Genomic DNA, 22,582 nt, shown 5'->3' with positions numbered 1-22,582 from the left:
AAATAAATAACAAGTTTCTTGAGTGTTGTATGAGCTGAATCCATCCAGACAAGTGGAGAGCATTCTATCACACTCCTGACGTGTGCCTTGTAGATGGTAGAAAGGCATTGGAAAGTCAGATGAGTTGCTGCCTGCAGAATTCCCAGACTCTGACCCGTTCAGTGTTTATCGTGTTGATCCAGTTGAGCTTCTGGTCAGTGGTAACCCGCAGGATTAGCTGACAAACATGAATACTGTTCTAAGAATGCAGCCAGAGATGCTTTTCTAAGTGTAAAGGAGGCATGTTTTTCTAATGATTCGCTAGGTGCACTCGTCGAAGTGGGTAATGTTCCTCAAGCCATGCCACAATCTTTAAAAGGAGCTGATATACTCATTCCCAAAAGTAACATGATCACAGCTAAATTCAGCATGACGGCAGGAGTTACACTCTGTTAAGGAGATTCCTGCTCCCAATTTGTACCCGTTTTCCCAAAGCAATACTTTCTAGAAAGTGGTGTGTAGTCACTGAATCAGCTGTTTGTGCACGGTCAGGCAACCTATTATTGAAACAACTGATTTGGCTCACCATAGGATTGGCTGACAAGCAGATGCACACAGAGGAATAAGCCACCCAGAAGCATCGGTGTCCCTGTGTTTAGCTTGGGTTTTATTATTGTACAGCAGAGCAGGTTAATCTAGGGACAATAGTGATCCGGAGTCACATGGAGGCCCTGCCTGCCCGTCACTTATATAAATAAGGGAATGAAGGGAGGGATGTTTAGAATCACACAATGGAAAGCTGCTGAAGATGCTGGGACAGAGTGTGCCTCTTATTGCCTTCCTACTGTCTCTAACACAGGCCTTGTATATTGGCAATGGCCTTCAACACAAAGTTACACATTTAGGTAAGTGCATGGAAATTATCATCTTTATTGTCACGAGTAGTTTTGCATTAACACTGCAATGAAGTTACTGTGAAAAGCACCTAGGGCGTCATTCTCCGCCGGCGGGAGTCTCCGTTTTGCCGGCGCCCGGGGGTTTCCCGACGGCGTGGGGCTGCCCCACAATGGGAAACCCCATTGACCGGCCGGTGTAACGGAGCATCCCGCCGGCGGGTCGGGGCAGAAATGTGGCGGGGCGGGATGGAGAATTTCGCTCCTGGTCACCACACTCCGGCGCCTGTTCGGGTACACTGAGGGAGAATTCAGAATGCCCAATTCACCTAACAAGCACGTCTTTCGGGACTTTTGGGAGGAAACCGGAGCACCCGAAGGAAACCCACGCAGACACAGGGACAACGTGCAGACTCTGCACAGACAGTGACCCAGTCGGGAATCGAACATGGGACCCTGGCGCTGTGAGGCAACAGTGCTAACCACTGCTACCGTATAATTGCCTTCTGAATGGGAAAACAAGTCAAAAAACATTGACTGACAACCTAATTAATGTTGGTGTGCATCCATGACCATATAATGACTGAGTGTGGAATCGGGGCAGTCAAAATACAGGTAAGTTTCTTTTTATTTGATCTTTCGATGTGAGTGACATTGCCCATCCCAAGTTTCCCAAAGAAGATGATGCTGGGATTTCTCCTGTGACCCTTCTGGATGACAGGGCACCCCTGATGGTATTGGTCGGACTAGTTTTTTAAAAATTCATTCTCAAGATTTGAGCATTGTCAGCACTTATTGCCCAACCCTGATTGTACTGAGAAGGCAGTACTGAACCTTCTTCTTGAACCAATGGCAGTAGTTTTGATACAATTGAGGGTTTTGTTAGGTCACTTCAGAATGTAAGAGTCAAGCAATTAAGAGTCCAACTACTTTAATGAGGGCTTGGGAGGTACATACAGGTCAGACCATGTAAGGATGGAAGGGAGAGTTCCAGATTTCCAGTTCTTAAAAAATAAATTGAAAGTGCCCAAATCTTTTTTTCTTCCTATTACGAGGCAATTTAGCATGGCCTGCACATCTCTGTGTTGTGGGGGTGAGACCCACTGCAAACAGTGACCCGGGGCTGGGATCGAACCCGGGTCCTCGGTGCCGTGAGGTAGCAGTGCTAACCACTGCGCCACCTTGTCGCCCTAGATTTCCACAATTCTGATGTCGAAGTGTTTCCTGACTTCATTCCTTTATGGCCCAGCTCTAACTTTAAAGGGGTCACAGGTATTTCAGCTTGTCCCCCATAAAGATAAATAGTTTCTATCTTATTAAATACTTCAATCATCCTTAAGCACCTCAATAGATCACCCCTTAATAAGCTTTGGTCAATGCAACCTGTCATCACAATTTAACCCTTTTTACCTGGTGAATCTGCATTGCACCCCTTTCCGATGCCAATATTTCCTTGCTGGGGATGTGGAGAGTTCAGTTCCGGGGGGAGAGAGTAGGGGACGGAAGTGAATTTCCTCAAGTGGGTGGGCCTCCTACTGTTCATGGAGTCTCCGCCCATTTCCACCAAAGTTAAGGAGGTTGATTGGGAGACCCCCGATTAAATTTAAGAAGGGCAACTTTACAAAAATAAATCTTAAAAATGAAAATGGCGGCGGAGGCAGCTCACCATCGGCCCCCCGGCGGGATCTACCAGGCCCGCCGATGCCTACGCCATTTTGCGTGGCTCGCCTGTCCCACCGCCTTTGGCGGGAGGGGAAAACCCCACCGGCGGGAAGGGCATGAAAATCCCGCCTGAGTGTCTTGAACTCAATGGAAAAGAACATTGGTCAGGGTGCAAATGAGGTGAAGGATTTTGTGTTACCAATTCCGCCTCACCCTCCCATGGCTTTGTATTTCAAAAGCTCGTCTTTCATTATTCGGCTTGTTCACAGAACCTTGGGAACAATGAACAAAATTCCTCACCGTTTCCGCAGAAATCGAGCTGACTTTGTCAAAGGGCACAAAGATACTATGAGTTTGAGTCATGCAAGTGTCCAATTGAACTCACCAGCTTCGCAGCAGGTGGAGTGGATTGGCCGTGCTAAATCGCCCCAGTGTCCAAAGATTAGGTGGGGTTATGGTGATAGGGCGGGGAATTGGATATGGTGCTCTTTCAGAGGGTCGCTGGAGACTCGATGGGCCGAATGGCCTCCTTCCGCACTGTAGGGATTCTATGATAACTTAAAGTGGCCAATCATTTGAGTTAACATGATATTTTTAAAGACGATTGATTGGTTTTTCCTCCGTCTCGCTCTCTTCTGTTCTTTTTAAAAATAAATTTAGTGTAGCCAATTATTTTTTCCAATTAAGGGGCAATTTAGTGTGTCCAATTCACCTACCCTGCACATCTTTGGGTTGTGGGGGTGAAACCCACGCAGACACGGGGAGAATGTACAAACTCCACACGGACAGTGACCCAGGGCCGGGATTCAAACCCGGGTCCTCTGCGCTGTAGGCAGCAGTGCTAACCACTGTGCCACCGTGCTGCCCTCCTCTCTTTTGTTCTAAGACCAGGGAGTGAATTCAGCCAGTGGGGTATTGGACTGATTCTTTTTTGCTTCTACATTTTCAACTCACGAGGTAAGATGTTTAATTCTGAAAAACAACCCCCCCCCCCCCCCCACCTAAACCCCCTGCCCCGGAGCAATTGTCAACAGAATGGCTGTTGGTCACCCAGTAAATGAAGCCCGATCTTGCCTCCACCTTAGCAAATCAACACTTTGCAAACAGAAGAACTCATCATAATATTATAAGACCATAAGACATAGGAACGGCAGTAAGGCCATTCGGCCCATCGAGTCCACTCCGCCATTCAATCATGGCTGATTTCAACTCCATTTACCCGCTCTCTCTCCATAGCCCTTAATTCCTCGAGAAATCAAGAATTTATCAACTTCTGTCTTAAAGACACTCAACGTCCCGGCCTCCACCGCCCTCTGTGGCAATGAATTCCACAGACCCACCACTTTCTTATAGAAAACGTTCAGACTGTCATTGGATTTTGACCATGGAGACAGTCAGGTGGACCACAGCAGTCTTTACTGGCTCTGCCTTGTCCTACAATGATGTGAAAAGCAGAATGGGGGCACACTTGCCACATCAATCTAGAAGTCCCATTGTCACCTTCTTGGGCAATAAATGCCAACCTTGCCAATGATGTTCATATAGGAAAGAGCAAGTGAAAAGAAAAACACGGTAACAAATAATGCTTTATGAGCTAATGTAATATTTTGCTCGTCAGCCCCGTTCTGTTGAGAGATATATATATCGTGCTGTCACACATTCGGTGATATACTGCATTTAACTGTATATAAGTGTTAAATATGTCCATGGTTCCTCTGTGAGGCCTGTACTTATCACATCCCAGGAACATCTTCAATCATCTCGTCTAAGTTATTTTGGTACGCAGTCATTCTTGATGTCGGACCTTGTGAGACCTTACTTACATGCTGCATTGAGACTAATAACTGGTCAATCTATTTCTTTGGTGATGTTGATTGCAAGGAGAATATTGGCTGTGGAATCTTTAAATTGCCTCTGAGCAGACAGAGACTGGCATAAATCAGAAGAAATAGCTCGAGTAGCAGATTATATGGAGCACTGAGGCTGCTACATCATCACTGACCTTGATCTTCAACTCTACTGCCCACTCTGGAAAGAATTGAAGATCAGAGGGACCTAGGGATGCATATCTACAGATCCCTAAAGGAGGCAGGTGTTATAACCCCCAGGAGACCTACGGAGGAGACCCGTTTGATCCCTCCCCATAGGGCCCGCGGAGGCCCTTCAGCGAGCTCTTTAATTCGACACAATAAAAGCGGGTCCAGGTACGAACCGGTATCTCAGAACAATCCCGGCTGGGATTTGGACTTTTCCTTTGTATATACTTTTCATAACTGGGAGTTGGAAATAAACCACTTTGACTCTCCATTCTGGCTCCTCCTTAACTACAGTAGCAGAACAGGGAGATAAGGTGGATAAGGTTTATGGGACAATTGCCTTTATTAGTTGAGGTATAAAATACAAGAGCAGGAAGGTCATGCTGGAACTGCTAAAACACTGGTAAGGCCACAACTGGAGTGCCACGTGCAGCCCTGGTCACCACATTATAGGAAGGATGTGATTGCACTGGAGAGGGTGCAGAGGGGATTCACCAGGATGCTGCCTGGGCTGGAGGCTCTGAGCTATGAGGAAAGATTGGATAGGCTGGGGCTGTTTTCCTTGGAGCAGCGAAGGTTGAGAGGGGGACCTGATAGAGGTGTATAAGATTCAGGGGCATAGGTATGGTAGATAGGAAGGTGCTTCTTTCATTGGTAGAGTCAATAATCAGAGGGCATGGATTTAAGGTAAGAGGTAGAAGTTTCAGAGGGTGGCGGGAGTTTGGAACTCACTGCCTGAGAGAGTGGTTGAGTCAGAAACTCTCATAACATTTAAGAAGTATTTAGATATTCACTTGCGCTGCCATAACCCCCAGGGCTATGGATGAGGTGCTGTAAAATGGGATTAGTGTAGTCAGATCTTTGATAACATGCGTGGACACGATGGGCCGAATGGCTTCCTGTGTTGTAAATGTCTATAAATCTATGAATCATTCCCTTGATTCCCTGAGATATCAAAAATCTGTCTATCTCTGCCTCAAACCCGTTCAATGATGGACCATTCACAAGCCTCTGGGGCAGAGAATTCCAAAGATTCCCAACCTTCTGAGTGAAGCAATGTCTTTTCATCTCAATTCTAAACGCCCAGTGCTCTCTCGGTGTCTAACCTGTCAAGTTCCTTTGGAATCGTGTGTTTGCCATGAGGTCACCTCCGAACAGTGTAGGTCTAGTTTGCTCAGACTCTCAGGACAGGACAACGCTCTCATTGCAGGGACCAATCTAGTGAAACCTCACTGTACCACCTCCGATGCAAGTATATCCTTCCTTGAAGATTGAGACCAAAACAATGCACAATAGTCCAGGTGTGGTCTCACCAAAGTGTTCGCAAATTGCTTAATAAACCACACTACGAGAATGGTGCCAGGGATGAAAGGCTCCAGTTTATGTGAAGAGACTAGGGAAGATGCAATTATCTATCCACCTGCCTCAATTGTAAATCCTGCTATTTCTTTCTAGCAGTGATATACCTTCAATTCACCAAGAGGCCGAGAGAGCGAGCTTTATTAGTCGTGAACTTGCCTAGCCAGAGTCGGTTGTGCAGATGAGTGCAACCCGCAGGTGGCCAGGTTATATATGGCCCCGGTGAGGGCGGAGCCCACCGGGGTTACAGTACCTGGAAGCAGCTCGTATCACCACTTCCAGGTCAACGGTTACATTAGGTGGATACAATGGTTAGTGTCATGCATTATGGTGAATACATTCACCACAAGCAGACTATCTGTAATGTTAACATCTGGCCACGCCAGTTGCCAGTTACTACACACGAGCAACCTAGGGAATGACCGTTCATCCTTTCTCCAAGAGGATAAACCTTGGCCATTGCTTCGCAACAATGGCACAGTTGCATTCGCCACTAAACCATTGGGACATTTAACCTACAATCCCTCCCTCACCCCGCAAATACCATGGAAGCAAGGTAGTGGGATAATTAGATCAGCCAGCACAGATACAATGGGCCAAACTGCCTCCTTCTGGGCTGTATCATTCTATGATTCATTGATTAATGCAACATGTAAATGTTTGCTTCTGAACACAGCCCAGAAAAAATGTAACTTCTCATTAACTGTGCCGCTAAACCACTGCTCGGTCTGATGCAATAGGTTGAGGTTTGCATCAATGATCATAGAATCACTACAGTACAGAAGGAGGCCATTCGGTCCATCAGGTCTGCACCAACCCTCCGAAGGAGCACCCCACCCAGGTCCACGCCCCCACCCTATCCCCGTAACCCCACCTAACCTTTTTCTGTGGACTCTACGGGGCAATTTAGCTTGGCCAACCCACCTAACCTGCACATCTTCGGACTGTGGGAGGAAACCGGAGCACCCGGAGGAAACTCATGCAGACACGGGGAGAACGTGCAGACTCCGCACAGTCACCCGAGGCTGGAATTGAATTTGGGTCCCTGGTGCTGTGGGGCAGTGGTGCTAACTACTGTGCTACCATGCCATCCCCTGATACTGGCCAATGATACCGGCTTCAATTCCCTTATAAAGACTTCCAATGGTTTCGTTAACACACAGTGTGCCTACAAACATGCCCCTTGTTGTCAATCAATAGGCAATGGGAATGGTGATTGTATAGGTGAGGAGGACACTGAGTCAATGAGGGAGGGGTTGGAGGTTAAATGTCCCTTGGCATGTTGGCCAACCCGAATGTGATATTGTCGAGAAGCCTTAAGCAATGGCCAAGGGTTGTCCTCTTAGAGGAGGGTCATTCCCTAGTTGTTCATGTGCAATGACTGGTGACGAGGAATGGGCAACAAATGCTGGCTGAGCCAGTAATGTTCACATCCTGTAATGAATTGTTTAAAACTGGCATGCCAGATACTACAATTACAGTCAGTCTGCTAGAAAGGACAACTGAGAAAATAATAGGGTTTACATTAGAGGTAGATAGACTAGTAGATACAGACATCATATCTGCTGTGCAGAAACATTCCAATCAGCCCATCTCTAGTCTATGCTAGTGTTCACACGCCAAATCAGCTTCCTCCCACCCATTTACAGCTCACCAGCATATCCTTCTGTTTCTTACTTTGTCATTTTCCCCTTGAATGCATCTATGCTATTTGCCTTAATAATAATAATCTTTATTGGTGTCACAAGTAGGCTTACAGTGACAGTGTCACTGCACTGAAAGGGGCGGCATGTGGCGCAGTGGTTAGCACTGGGACTGCGGCACTGAGGATCCGGGTTCGAATCCTGGCCCTGGGTCCCTGTCCCTGTGGAGTTTGCACATTCTCCCCATGTCTCACCCCCACAACCCAAAGATGTGCAGGTTAGGTGGATTGGCCACGCTAAATTGCCTCTTCATTGGAATAAAAAATAATTGGGTACTCTAAATTTATAAACAAAAAACACTGCAATGAAGTGACTGTGAAAAGCCCCTAGTCGCCACACCCCGGCGCCTGTTCGGGTACACAGAGAGAGAATTCAGAATGTCCAATTCACCTAACAAGCACGTCTTTCGGGACTTGCGGGAGGAAACCGAAGCGCCCGGAGGAAACCCACGCAGACACGGGGAGAACGTGCCGACTCCGCACAGACAGTGACCCAAGCCGGGAATCGAATCCGGGACCCTGGTGCTGTGTAGCAACAGTGCTAACCACTGTGCTCCTTGTTGTAGACAGTTGCACATGCTAACCACTCTGGGTAAAGATGTTTCTCCTGAATTCCCTATTAGAATTGTTGGTGATTTTCCTCTATTTTTGGCCCCTTGTTTTGACATTCCCCCACAAGCGACAACATCTTTTCTTCATGAATTCTATAAAATTCTTTCATAGTCTTAAAGGGCTCAATCTGATCACCTCCCACCCTGCTCTTTTCCCGAGAAAGGAGTTCCAGGCTGTTCGATCTTTTCTGATGGGTAGAGCCTACATAGATAGACCAGCCGGTAGATAGAGTGTTAGAAAGACAGCTAAATATTGAGAGCAGTCCATGCTGACTTCTATATTTATTGGGTTTTCAGAGTGGCCGAGGAACTGCGGGATCCCCCAATTCTTGCCGAACGTAGCTGGGAGGATCGTATCTGGGAATGAGGCACGTCCACATTCCTGGCCATGGCAGGTCTCATTACAGGTAAATGGGAGCGCTGATCCATAATAATGCATCTGTCCGGGATAACATAACATAGAAAATACAGCACCAAACAGGCCCTTCGGCCCACGATGTTGTGCCGAACTTACTGCAAGGATGTATTCTGGTATAGAGAACACCATGATCAGCCCGACACCCCAGTGTCATCTCTCTGGAAGAGTTATCCAGTCCAACGCATTCCCTTGCTCCTTTATCATTTATCTTTTTTCAAGTATTATCCAATTCCCCTTCTACAGGTTGTTACAGTTTCTGCATCCATCACCATTTCTGGTCAAATGGGCGTCAAATTGAGCTCAGTGGCCCCCATTGCTTGGGCACTCGTATTGCCAACCAGGGACCAAAACGTCATCCACTATGAATTGCATCGGATGCCATATTGGTGAAGGGCATTCATGTGCGTGCAGCTCACGCCATCCAGGACAGAGTAGGCTGACTATGATGCCAGGGTGCCATATTGATTTGACACCAATGGTGCCATTTTGGCGCTCCATGCTCCAGCCAATGCCCTCCTGTAACCTCGCACAACTGAACATGTGTTCAGCATCTTGAAGGACTAGCTCCAGCAGTGTTATTGAAAGGGATCATCAGCCACTTACACATCAGTTGCCAGTTGCCATCCTCTGGGCGTCGGTACAATTCTACAAGTTTTTGGTCCAATTGAGTGCACAAACATCGCTTTGTAGACACTGCACGTCAACACTGACATGTGCCCCAACCAAAAGGCATTCCACTCCTTCAACATCCAGCCAGTGCCTGCATCAGCAATAGTAGGTCAACACCTAGTATCCTGGCTGCAATCATAATGCCTTCATTCTGTGGTAGTCCACTGTGCCAGCTGCATTTCAGACATCATAATAAACCAATGGGTTGCTACTGAGTGACGAGTCTGCAGACAACATTGTACATGACTCTGATTTGTAACTCATATACATGTGCACAGTATGCATACATTAAGACCATAAGACATAGGAGCAGAATTAGGCCGTTCGGCCCATCAAGTCTGCTCCGCCATTCAATCATGGCTGATAAATTTCTCATCCCCAATGTCCTGCCTTCTCCCCATAACCCCTGATTAATGAAGAACCTATCTATCTCTGTCTTAAAGGCACTCAGTGATTTAGCCTCCACAGCTTTCTGCGGCAAAGAGTTCCACAGATTCACTACCCTCTGGCTGAAGAAATTCCTCCTCATCTCAGTTTTAAAGGATTGTCCCAAAGTCTGAGGCTGTGGCCTTGGGTTCTAGTTTTTCCTACAAGTGGAAACATCATCTCCACATCCACTCTATCCAGGCCTCACAGTATCCTGTAAGTTTCAATAAGATCCCCTCCTCATCCTTCTAAACTCCAACGAGGACAAACCCAGAGTCCTCAACTGTTCCTCATATGACAAGCTCTTCATTCCAAGAGCAATGCAGCCATGGGAAATGTGATAGAAACCTTTCTGCCAGCTGCTGTTCCCTCTATGCCTCTCTCTGGGTCTGTACTGCAGTCCATGGGGGGCTCGGGAAGCAGTTCCAAGATTTGGACTCAGTGTTGATGAAGGAACGGCGAAACAGATAAAATTATGAAGGGAATAGATAGGATAGATACGGGGAGGTTGTTTCCACTGGGGGGTGAAATCAGAACTAGGGGGCACAGCCTCAAAATAAGGGGAAGTAGATTTAGGACTGAGTTTAGGAGGAACTTCTTCGCCCAAAGGGTTTTGAATCCATGGAATTCCTTGCCCAGTGAAGCAGCTGAGGCTCCTTCATTAAATGTTTTCAAGATAAGGATAGATAGTTTTTTGACGAATAAAGGGTTGTGGTGTTCGGGCGGGAAAGTGGAGCTGAGTCCACAAAAGATCAGCCATGATCTCATTGAATGGCGGAGCAGGCTCGAGGGGCCAGATGGCCTACTCCTGCTCCGAGTTCCTTTGTTCTTATTTTTATATAAGTCAGGACAGCGAGTTACTTGGGAGTGGAATCTTCAATCTATCAAGGAATGCCAAATATACCAGATTTCCTTTCACAATGAAGGCAATCTCCTGAGCAGCGATATTGAATAGTGTAGGGCAGGGCTGTAAGAGTGGGTGCTGTTGCTGAAAGACGTGCTGGTAGGTAATTTGGACATTCTGAATTCTCCCTCCGTGTACCCGAACAGGCGCCGGAATGTGGCGACGAGGGGCTTTTCACAGTAACTTCATTGCAGTGTTAATGTAAAGCCTACGTGTGACAGTAAAAATTATAATTATTATAAAATGTACTTGAAATATTCAGCAGGCTAAGAGGGTCTTCAGAGAAGGAATAACACTTCAGGTCGTTGACGGCCCTTCATCAGAACTGAGGAGAAATAGAAGGTTTTGAGTAAGTGCAAAGTGGGAAGCGCGACGTAGAACAAAAAGGCAGGTCTGTGATCACGTAAATAACAGAGAAGAATAAATGACAAATAGTTTGGGTGATAATGGGTAAAGAAACAAAGATGTGGCCACGTGAGGTGTGGATAACTGATTAGCAGCCATTTCAATGCAAAGTAAAAGAAAGAAATGAGAAACCATCCCCCCCAACAAAAAAAAAAACACAAAATGGAAGGGAAGGTTATGATCGAATATTGTTGAAAGTCAATGTTGAGTCCAGAGCGCTGAATCAACAGATGATATGTTGTTCTTCGGACTTACGTTGGACGTCACTGAAACACTGTAGCAGGCCAAGGACAGAAAGGTCAGAGTGGGAGTAAGAATTGAAATGATAAGTGACAGGAAGCTCAAGATCATGCTTGCAGACTGAACGTAGTCACTCACCTTCCTCTGGTCTCTCCATTGTGGTCTTCCAGACCCATAACCCAATCTCTGAGGGTCATATGTAACCATCAACATTAAGACTGTAGAGTAACTTGTCTTTCTCGCTTGCTAGGTGCGCTCCAGGGGCAGTAGGTCCTACAACCATGTTTGTGGTGGGACCCTCATTCACAAACGCTGGATCCTGACTGCGGCACATTGCTTTCAAAAGTAAGTGAACAATGGCTTGGGGCGGCATATTTGAATAACGCATCGCATTAGGACGAGTGAAGTGTGTCTGTATTAATGTTCCAGTGGATCTGTAAACAGTCGCTACAGAACTGCTGAAAATGTGGTTGGATTATTCTATTGGTGGCGGTTTGTCATTAGCACAGAATCACGGAATTGTGTCAACACAGGAGACCATTTGGCCCCTCATGGCTATGCTAGCTCTTTGCTAGCTCTTTCACTTAGTCCCACTCAGCCACTATTTCACCATAGTCCTGCAAATCATTGCTACCCTGATAGCTATCCAGTTCCCTTTTAAATGCTTCAATTGAATCTGCCTCCGTCACACTCTCAGGCAATGCATTCCAGTTCCTAACCACTCAGTGCAAAAAGTCTTTCCTCATGTCCCCTTCGTTTCTTTTACCAAACACCTTAAATCAATGTCCTCTGATGTTTGATTCTTCTGCCTAGTTTCCCCCTATCCACTCTCTCCAGGCTTAGAAATCTCCTCTTATTCCTCTCTGCTATGAGAACTGGCCCAGCATCGTCAATCTATCCATCTAGTTCAAGTTCCTCAACCTTGGAACCATTTTCATGAGTTATTTCTGCACTCACTCTAATGTCTTCACATTCCTGTGGTGCCCAGAACTGGATGCAATACTCCAGTTGAGGCTAAATCAGTGTTTTATACAGATTCATCGTAACTTCCTTGTTGTTATACTCTATGCCCTTATTTATAATGCCCAGGGTTCCGTATGCTGTAGTGGCTACTCTCTCAATCTGCCTTGCCACCTTCAATGATTTGTGCATATAAACTCCAAGGTCACCTTGCTCCTGCACCCCCTTTAGAATTACACACTTCAGTTTAAATTGCCTTGCCTCATTCTTCCTACCAATATGAATCACTTCACACTTCCCTGCTTTAATTTCATCTGCCATTTTTTCCACCCATTCCATTAGTCTGCCTACGTCCTCTTGATATTTATCACAAATGGTCGCTTGGTAGGACTGATCGTGAATATTGCTGAAAAGAGAGACATGTTGCCAAAGCTTTTCATCTTGCGGCCATCGGGACAAACACAAGAATGCCAAATTTCAAACGATCACAACAATTTCTAACACGGGAGAAAAGAGTGCTGATTGGCTAACCAGTCGACATTGATTGGCCAAGACATTGCCACAGAGAAAGAAATTGGAAAAGTTAGGTTCCCCATGCCTCCCGGATTTTTCAAAAAGGGCGCAAGGCTTGAACGGATTCCTTTAGTTTGCAGAGAATGGGTACCTGGGTATGTCAATATATGATTATATAGCAAGCGTAAATGAGCAACGTTACTAGCTCAAACAATTATCTTAAATTGGGTGCTAGTGTAGCTATTAGCATACTCAGGAGTGTTCAACAAGTGCTGCCCAATTGCAGAATCACATATAGCAGATGTTTTGTTTTAGGTTTGGCAAGCATGGGCTTGTTGCGTACAGTCTGTACTCTCCCTTTACGAATTGTCGGAGGAGCAATATCACTATCCTCCTCACAGTTCATAATGCTTCCGGGTTTCGTGTCATCCACAAATTTTGAAATTGTGCCCTGTACACCATAGTCTAGGTCATTAAAATAAATCAAGGAAATCACCGACTCGGTCCGAAAAACACCCATTCCACTGTCACTGTTTCCTCTCACTCAGCCAAAATCATATCCAAGTTGCTACTCTCCCATTTATTCCATGAGCTCCAACTTTGCTGACATACCTGTTATGCAAAACTTTTTCAAATGCCTTTTGAATGTTCATGTACGCCACATCAATCATAATACCCTCATCAAACCTCTCTGTTACTTCATCAAAAATGTCAAGTAACTTAGTTAAGTTAATTGGCGCTAAATAAATCCACGGTGACTTTCTTTCTTCAACATTTGTCCAACTGACTGTTAATTTTGTCCTGAATTATTGTTTCCAAATGTTTTTCCACCATTGAGGTTAAGCTGACTCGCCTGTAGATGATTGGCTATCCTTTTTTTTTAACAAGTACGTAATATTTACCATTCTCCAATCCCCTGGCATGATCTGGATTGGAAGATTATGTCTCTTGGACTTCTGTGGGTTAAATGTCTTTTTAAGAGAATATTATTGTCCCCCTTGTAGAGGTGGCTGAAGGTTCATTGATCTTTCTTTTGGAGGGAGGGGTAGTCAGGAGATACCACGCATTCCACTTCGGCAGGCAATAGGTGCCAGGGTTCCCATCAGTGGTGAAGCTGGAAGGTGCCACCATCTTGTCCAGGGGGTGTGGGGAAGGGCGGAGTGTCTGTCCCGACACTACCTTAAGGATTAAAACTGGTGTAACAAAGCACCAGGTGACGGAGACACTGGTTAGGGTACAGATACCTCCTTATATGTTTAAAATTAGATGGCAATTCAGCAATTCCAACGTTAGACCATTTATCTCGGAAGCTCGACCCTTGACCCAAACCATTGTCCATTCCAGAGGCAAAGCAGAGGATGCTGCAAATTGGCGCATTGTCCTTGGCAAACACAACCTGAATCGCACTGAACGGACAGAGAAGATCTATCGTGTGAAAAGAATCTACAGACATGAACGCTTCCGCTACCCACTCCTCAATGAAATCGATTATGATATCGCTATGGTCAGAGCAGCAGTGGACATTCCACAAACCACCTATGTCCGATATGCCTGCATGCCTGGGAGGGCCAGCCAACTGCGTCCTGGGCACCCGTGCTGGGCAACAGGCTGGGGCGCCACCAGAGGTAAGGGGGCATGTTGAGGAACTGGGATTGAGTGAGTGGAAGCATCGTGACACTTTTCTATTGTCTCAAGCATAAGTTCAAATCCAAAACAGGGGGTGGGTCTGGCTTTCAAAAGGGAACCGGTCTATCATTCCAGAATGTTCTGTGGTGTCCCGTCACCATGATCTTCTGGGTTGATGATCATCGAGTGTCTGAGAGGGAGTTCATGGAATTTGTCGCCACCTAAATTGACCGAGGGTTTTATGTATCTGTGTTTCGTTCGCCTCCCTCAGGGGATTGGGCGACCAGCTTGGGTGGGGGGAGGGATTTTTTTTGTTTTATTCGCGCAGGGGAATGTGTCGCTGGCTAAGGCAGCATTTATTGCCCATCCCTAACTGTCCTCCGTTTCAGAGGGCATTTGGGAGTCAACCCCATTGCTGTGGATCTGGAGTCACATGTAGGCCTGACCAGGTAACGGGTGGCAGATTTCCTTCCCTAAAGGGCATGAGTGAGCCACGGGCTAGAAGTCAACCTTGAGGTCCTCCAAAGTTTCAAAAATATCCCCCACAGATTATCTTTGACAATTATTGTTTCTTTAATATTTTTCTTTGCAAGGAAATTGGTGGAAGGTGGCACTTTTCACTTAGTTTTTAAAACAACCAAAATGATACGGCCACTCACCGGCTCTACAGAGGCACCTAGACTCTCTGTCATCCCATGGAAGTTACTCTGGGTAACTGTAGAGGAAAAGTAGTTGTAAAAACGTGTGCGAGAGCCAGCGAGAAAGTTCAGGGCCTACTCGCCAGCATGGGCCACACATCCAGCAGTTCTTCCTGTTTTTTTCATAATGTAGAGAATTCCCATTTCCTAATGCTGGATGCAGACTGAGGTCATTCAGGCAAGCGGATATGAGGATGCGCTGCTCGGGAATTGAATACAATCAAGGCTCAATTAGACAGATATTTGATCAATAAGGGAGTCAACAGGCAGGAAGGTGGAGTTGAGGCTATGATCAGATTAGTTATGATCTTATTGAATGGCAGGGTAGGCTGGAGGGCCAAATGGCCTACTCCTACTTCTTATGATCCTGTGTTCTTATGTCACACTTGTGCACTGGGAAGATGCTGATGTGATTGTTCGTCCTGCAGAAGATCCATCATGTCTGCATCAGTATTATAAGATCATAAGCACTTTGATCAGACCTCTCACTGTGTATTTACAAGCACAAGATCTGGCACAGCTACATTTCAACACGCTACATTGTCATTCAACCAGGTCTTCATCGATCCACCCTGAAGACCCCCAACCCATCAAGTTCCAGGGTCGACCTAATCTATCTGTTTTGTGCCCGGATCGCCCCTCGTGTAACAATGAACCTGCTAATCTCATCTCTAAATCTGTGTTTTGTAAACCCAATTTAATTCTCTGCATCAATTCGAAAAGAATGCTCCAGAAGGAATGAGTGGGCCTCCCTCCCAGGCCCCTCGCATTCTAACCCTATGCAGAGATGTTCAATTGCAGACATCACTTGCTGAGCAATTGGTACGTTGGTGGCTGACTAGCTACTCTCTGACCTTTCTCCGGCCAGACTGGGTAAGGACGGCAGATTTCCTTCTCTGATGGACACTAGTGAACCAGATTGGATTTTTACAACGATTGGTAATTTCATAGCTGCTATTGCTGAGACTAACTTTAGTTGAAAAGAACAAAATATTCCAGATTTATTGATTTCGTTTAATTTCATAGATTATCATAGAATTTACAGTGCAGAAGGTGGCCATTCGGCCCGTCGAGTCTGCACCGGCTCTTGGAAAGAGCACTCTACCCAAGGTCAACACCTCCGCCCTATCCCCATAACCAAGTAACCCCACCCAACACTAAGGGCAATTTTGGACACTAAGGGCAATTTATCATGGCCAATCCACCTAACCTGCACATCTTTGGACTGTGGGAGGAAACCGGAGCACCCGGAGGAAACCCACGCACACACGGGGAGGATATGCAGACTCTGCACAGCCAGCGACCCAAGCCGGAATCGAACCTGGGACCCTGGAGCTGTGAAGCAATTGTGCTATCCACAATGCTACCGTGCTGCATTATTAATCCAGTGGCATTGACGTTACACCACTACTGCAAGTTGCAATGAGAAAATAAGAAATTTACAAATAAATATGTTAGGTGAGTGAGTCAAACTTTTGCAGATGGAATTTAATGTGGATAAGTGTGACATTATCCAATTTGGTCAGAGGAACAAAAAGGCAACTTATTATCGAAATGGAAAGAAACTTCAAAATGCTTCAGTGCAGAGGGATCTGAGTGTTTTCGTGCACGAATCACAGAAAGTTAGCATGCAGGTGCAGCAGGTTATAAGGAAGGCAAATGGAATTTTGGAATTCATTGTTAATGGAATAGAGTATAAAAGTAGGGAAGTGCTGTTGCAACTGTATAGGGCATGGGTGAGACCACATCTGGAGCACTGCACACAGTTTCGGTCCCCTTACTTGAGGAAGGACGTTAATGCATTAGATGTGGTTCAGAGAAGATTCACTGGGTGATTCCAGGAATGAAGGAATTGTGAAGAAAGATGAGCAGTTTAGGCCTATAGTTTAAAAGAATGAGAGAAGATCTAATTGAGGTATATAAGATGTTGAAGGGGATTGATAGGGTAGATGTAGAGCGGGTGTTTCTCCTTGTTGGACATTCTAGAACGAGAGACCACTGTTTTAGGCTAAGAGGAGGCAGATTTAAAACAGAAATGAGGAGGAAAGACTTCACTCAAAGGGTCGTGAATCTGTGGAATCCTCTACCCCAGAGTGCAGTGGATGTCGGAACTCTACACAAATTTGAGGAGGAGATAGATAGGTTTTTTTAATTAGTAGCAGGATGAAGGGTAATGGGGAGAAGGTGGAGGTGAGGCCGAGATGAGATCAGCCACGATCGTATTGAAAGGCAGAACAGGATCGAGGGGCTGAATGGCCTACTCCTGCTCCTAGTTCTTAATGTTTATCTTCCCCTGGATATCTGAAATGAAAAGCTGATATATTGTGCACAGTTCTGGGTGTGCAACATTACAGGAAGAATGTGAACGCGCTGGAGAGTGCAGAAGAGATAAATAAGAATGGTTCCGGGGATGGGAAACTTCAGTAATGATAGATTGGGACTGTTCTCCTTGGAGAGAAGGCAGCTGAAAGGAGATTTGATAGAGATGTTCAAGATCATGAGGGGGCTGGACAGAGTCAATGGAGAGAAACTGTCCCCGCTTGTAAAATGATCAAGAACAAGGGGACACAGATTCATGATGATTTGCAAAAGAAGCAAATGTGATGGGATAAAAAGATTTTTCACACAGTGAGTGGTTTGGGTCTGGAATGCACGGATTGGAAGTGTGATGGAGGCAGGTTCAACTGAGGCATTCAAGAGGGTGTTAGATGATTACTTGAATATAAACAATGCGCAGGGGTTCGGGGAAAAGGCAGGGAAATGGCACTAAGCCATAATGCTCGTTTGGAGAGTTGGTGCAGACTCGATGGGCCAAATGGCCTCCTTCTGCACCATAACGATTCTGCGAAAACAGAAAATGTTGGACAACCTCAGCAGGTCAAGGAGCATCGGTGGAGAGAGAGGATGGGGTTGATGATCTTTCGACAGAACTAGAACGATATCACAAATGAACAGCTTCCTAAGATGAATGAAGCCTGGGAAAGGGGGGTGGGAAGAAAGAAACTGGAGGTGACCGAGCGAAAAAGAACGACACTGTTTCAAGACTGCAGGATATCAGCAATTAAGTGCTTCTGAAGTGTATTCACTAGTTTTTTTTATCCCTACGTGAGATCTGGCCGTCGGCAATCCCTAATTGCCCTTCTACCAATTGCCAAGCCATTTCAGAAGGCATTTTAAGTATCAGCCACATTGTCTGAGTCACATGTAGGCCAGACCAGGTGAGGATGGCAGATTTCCTTCCCTAAAGGACATTAGTGAACCAGATGGGTTCCTACGACGATCGGCAACATCATTAGACTTTTAATTCCAGTTGCGTTTTATTGAATTCGAATTTCACCATCGGCTGTGGTGGGATTTCTTTTTTCCCCATTAAGGGCGATTTAGCATGGCCAATCCACCTACCCTTTAGGGTTGTAGGGGTGAGACCCACGCAGACATGGGGAGAATGTGCAAACTCCACATGAACAGTGACCCGGGGCCAGAATCGAACCCGGGTCCTCGGCGCCATGCTGTGGTGGGATTTGAACCCAGGTCCCCAGATTACCAGGTTTCTGCATTACTAGCCCAGTGGCAATACCACTACACCAGCGCCTCCCCGCAGTGTCATGCAAGAAATGCCAATGCAAATTGCACACATAACTGATTGCTGTTATAGCGGTGTTGATTGATGAGTTGATTGATGGCCATTAGCTATGGCCATGGGGATAACTCCCCTGCCCTTATTTGAAATAGGGCCATAGGATCTTTTATAGCCACCTGAGAGGGCAGAAATGATCTCAGTTTAACATCTTATCCAAAAGAAGCCACTCCGACAGAACAGCACTCCCTAAGTACTGCAGTGGAATGTTGGCCTGAAATGTGTACTGAAGTCTCTTGATGTGGGTCGAGAACTCACAACTATCTGACTCAAAGGAAGGCCCCAGCTGAGCTGCAGTTAGATATATATTCATACTTCAGCAGCTCCAAGCTCAATTATAATGCAGAGTGATAAAACAGTCATTCCATGGAATGAGGAATTAGGCCAAACAAGTAACATGGGAGTTTTTTTCCTTTTCCTAAACAGGACAAAAGGAAAATCTCACATTGTCTGAAGTCCTGAATCAAGCCCGGCTGCCAATCATTGATCACCAAACCTGCAAAATGAAGAAGTTCTGGGGAGACCGAGTGAGGAACACGATGATCTGTGCTGGTTACAAAGATACAGAGGGACATCCTGCTGCTTGCCAGGTAACTGGGAAGGGATAGGCTGGATTTTAACATCTTCCTCTCCATTTCACCCCAGGGGCAATTCGAGTATTCGTTTTGAAGTTTCATATGATAGGCAGAATCACATTTCAAAGGCTCCTCTGATAGCTCCACCCTGACCCTTTTCACCAGAAAGATCACCGTCTGTCTTGATTCTGCTAACTACCATTGGAGAGGCAGCAGAAAGTGTTGGTGGCTTCAGCACCTTGGAGGCAGTGGAAGCCAGCCAATGTGCATGTGATGATGTTGGATCCACTCCATCAATGCGGTGTTACTGGGTTTTGATGTGTTTAATGGGGTATTACTGGGATTCACTGTGTTTAATGGGGATTTACTGGGATTCACTGTGTTTAATGGGGTATCACTGGGATTCACTGTTTAATGGGGTACCACTGGGATTCATTGTGTTTACTGGTGTATCACTGGGATTCATTGTGTTTAATGGGGTATCACTGGGATTCACTGTGTTTAATGGGGTATCACTGGGATTCACTGTGTTTAATGGGGTATCACTGGGATTCACTGTGTTTAATGGGGTATCACTGGGATTCACTGTGTTTAATGGGGTATCACTGGGATTCACTGTGTTTAATGGGGTATCACTGGGATTCACTGTGTTTAATGGGGTATCACTGGGATTCACTGTGTTTAATGGGGTATCACTGGGATTCACTGTGTTTAATGGGGTATCACTGGGATTCACTGTGTTTAATGGGGTATCACTGGGATTCACTGTGTTTAATGGGGTATCACTGGGATTCACTGTGTTTAATGGGGTATCACTGGGATTCACTGTGTTTAATGGGGTATCACTGGGATTCACTGTGTTTAATGGGGTATCACTGGGATTCACTGTGCAATATCTTGCATTTCAGGGGGATTCGGGTGGCCCTCTTCTATGTCAGATTGGCTCACACAAGTGGGAAGTCCATGGAGTGGTCAGTTTCGGACCTATTGGGTGCACAGTCGAGAACAAGCCCAGTGTGTTTACCAGAACTACTGCCTACCTCCCCTGGATTGAGACGACGAGGATACGCGATTATTTCTTTGACTAAAACTAATGCTGCTGCACCCGCAGCTCAGAAATTAATTTGAGACAAACAGGAAGTGCTGTGACATGCTAATTCTTCCATAAAAAGAAAAGCTTTTGAAAGAAAAAGTGTTGCCTGTGTTAATTCAGACCGCCGTGCGAGTAATACACCCCCTTCCTGGGGCATTTACTTCAAGGCAAGTGACTGGGAAATGTCACAAATGTTTTGAAAGGGAGGGAGAGCGAGGAAGGGAACAAAGACAAAATGATCGAGAGAAATCATTTGGAGCACACCACGCCCTCAGGAAATCCCAAAGCACCTTTTTAAAAACTCATTAGTTCACAGCACGAGTGCGGCTGGCTCGGCCAGCATTTATTGTGCATTACTAATTGCCCTTGAGAAGGTAGGTGGTGGTGAGTGGCCTTCTTGAACTGTAGCAGGCCACGTGGTGTGGGTACATCCACACTGCCGATATGGGGGGGGGGGTTCCAGGATTCTGACACAGCAACAGTAAAGGGACGGTGATGTAGTTCCAAGTCAGGATGGTGAGTAACTTGGAGAGGAACTCTCAGGTGGTGGTGTTCCCATGCGTCTGATGCCCTCGGTTGTCTGGATGATAACGGTCATGGATGATGCTAAGGAGCCTCGGTGAGTTGAAACATCTTGTAGAATGTACGCAGGGCTGCCACTGTAGTGCAGAGAGTGAATGTGTGTGGATGGGGTGCCAATCAAGCGGGGCTGCTTAGTCCTGGATGATGTTGAGCTTCTCGGGTATTGTTGAAGCTGCACTCATCCAGGTACTACGCAGCCAACAATGTACCTCTGGAGCTGAATCACAATGGTAATATAGGAAATATAGGCTGTACATGTGCACAGTCATTGAAGGGGGCAGGGTAGTGGCACAGTAGCACAGTGGTTAGCACTGTTGCTTCACAGCGACAGGCCAGGTTTGATTCCCGGTCTGGGTCACTGTCTGTGCGGAGTTTGCACCCGTGTCTGCGTGGGTTTCCTCCGGGCGCTCTGGTTTCCTCCCACAAGTCCCGAAAGACGTGCTTGTTAGGTGAATTGGACATTCTGAATTCTCCCTCAGTGTACCCGAACAGATGCCAGAGTATGGCAACTGGGGGCTTTTCAGTAACTTCACTGCAGTGTTAACGTAAGCCTGTGTGGTGGTATGTATTAGGGGTAATACGGTACACCATGAATGCCGAGGAGCTATTGGAGGACAGATGCTGGGTCCTGATTGGATCTGCCGCCTACTGGGCTCCACCCAGATAGGCGGGGTATAAGAACCCGGTTTGCTCCCAGCAGCTGCATTCTGTGACTGAGCTGCTGGGGAACAAGTCTGCTCAATAAAGCCTCGATTGAAGTTCTCAACGTCTCGCCTCGTGTGTGATCGATGGTGCTACAGACTGCTTGTGACACTAATGAAGATTATTTTTAGGTTAAGCAAGCAATAAGGCAAAAGCTTTCATTGGCTTTGCAAATAGAGGAATAGTAAAGCATGGAATTTATGATGAACCTTTATAAAACTCTGAGAATGGTTCCGGGGATGAGGGACTTCAGCTATGAGGACAGATTGGCAAAGCTGGGGCCTTTCGGGAGGGTTGATCGAGGTGTTCAAAATCACGAGGAGTCTTGGACAGAGTACAGAGGGAGAAACGGCTCCCTTGGTGGAAGGATCAAGAGCCAAGACTTCAAATGAACTACGGGTGACATGGGGAAATTTGTTTTGCAGTCAGTGGTTCAGATCTGGAATGCACCGTTTGAAAGTATGGTGGAGACAGATTCAATTGTGGCTTTCGAAAAGGAGTTGGATAATTATCTGCAGAGAATACATGTGCAGGGCCATGGGGGGAAAGGCAGGGAGTGGAATTTTCTGAGTAACTCAGAGATCCAGCCCAGCACGATGGGCCGAATGGCCTCCTTCTGTTTGTAATACTTTCGGTTTCTAAAGGGGTGGTTGTGACAAATTTGGACAGGATCGCCACAATTCCTAAAGTGGGTTGAGCCTGCAACATGAACTCTGCCATTGTCTCACACTCTGTTCCACTTGGGTCAGACACAGGGTGTGCTCCAACACCCACAACAGTTAAAACCTCCAACTGAAAGATGAATCCGTAAGTTCAGAGGTAAATTAACCCCTTTCTTTGGGGACTAATTCATTTATTTATCTACTTGTCCTGCTTGTAACCAACAGATTTA

General features: G+C 46.1%; 1 protein-coding gene across 1 annotated transcript; it reads left to right on the top strand.

Moving 5' to 3' along the window:
* Positions 1-762: 762 nt before the first annotated feature.
* On the top strand, positions 763-20,505 carry LOC140403468 (elastase-1). The gene is made up of 6 exons (XM_072491365.1): positions 763-884; positions 8,540-8,649; positions 11,555-11,649; positions 14,122-14,402; positions 19,165-19,328; positions 20,222-20,505. Exons 1-6 carry the CDS (start codon positions 788-790, stop codon positions 20,399-20,401), a joined length of 927 nt encoding a protein of 308 aa, XP_072347466.1. The 5' UTR covers positions 763-787; the 3' UTR covers positions 20,402-20,505.
* The last annotated feature ends 2,077 nt before the right edge of the window (positions 20,506-22,582 follow it).

The sequence above is a fragment of the Scyliorhinus torazame genome, chromosome 28, assembly GCF_047496885.1.
Source record: "Scyliorhinus torazame isolate Kashiwa2021f chromosome 28, sScyTor2.1, whole genome shotgun sequence".
Taxonomy (NCBI): domain Eukaryota; kingdom Metazoa; phylum Chordata; class Chondrichthyes; order Carcharhiniformes; family Scyliorhinidae; genus Scyliorhinus; species Scyliorhinus torazame.
Note: the sequence above shows the minus strand (reverse complement) of the source record. Positions and strands in the feature narration are given on the sequence as shown.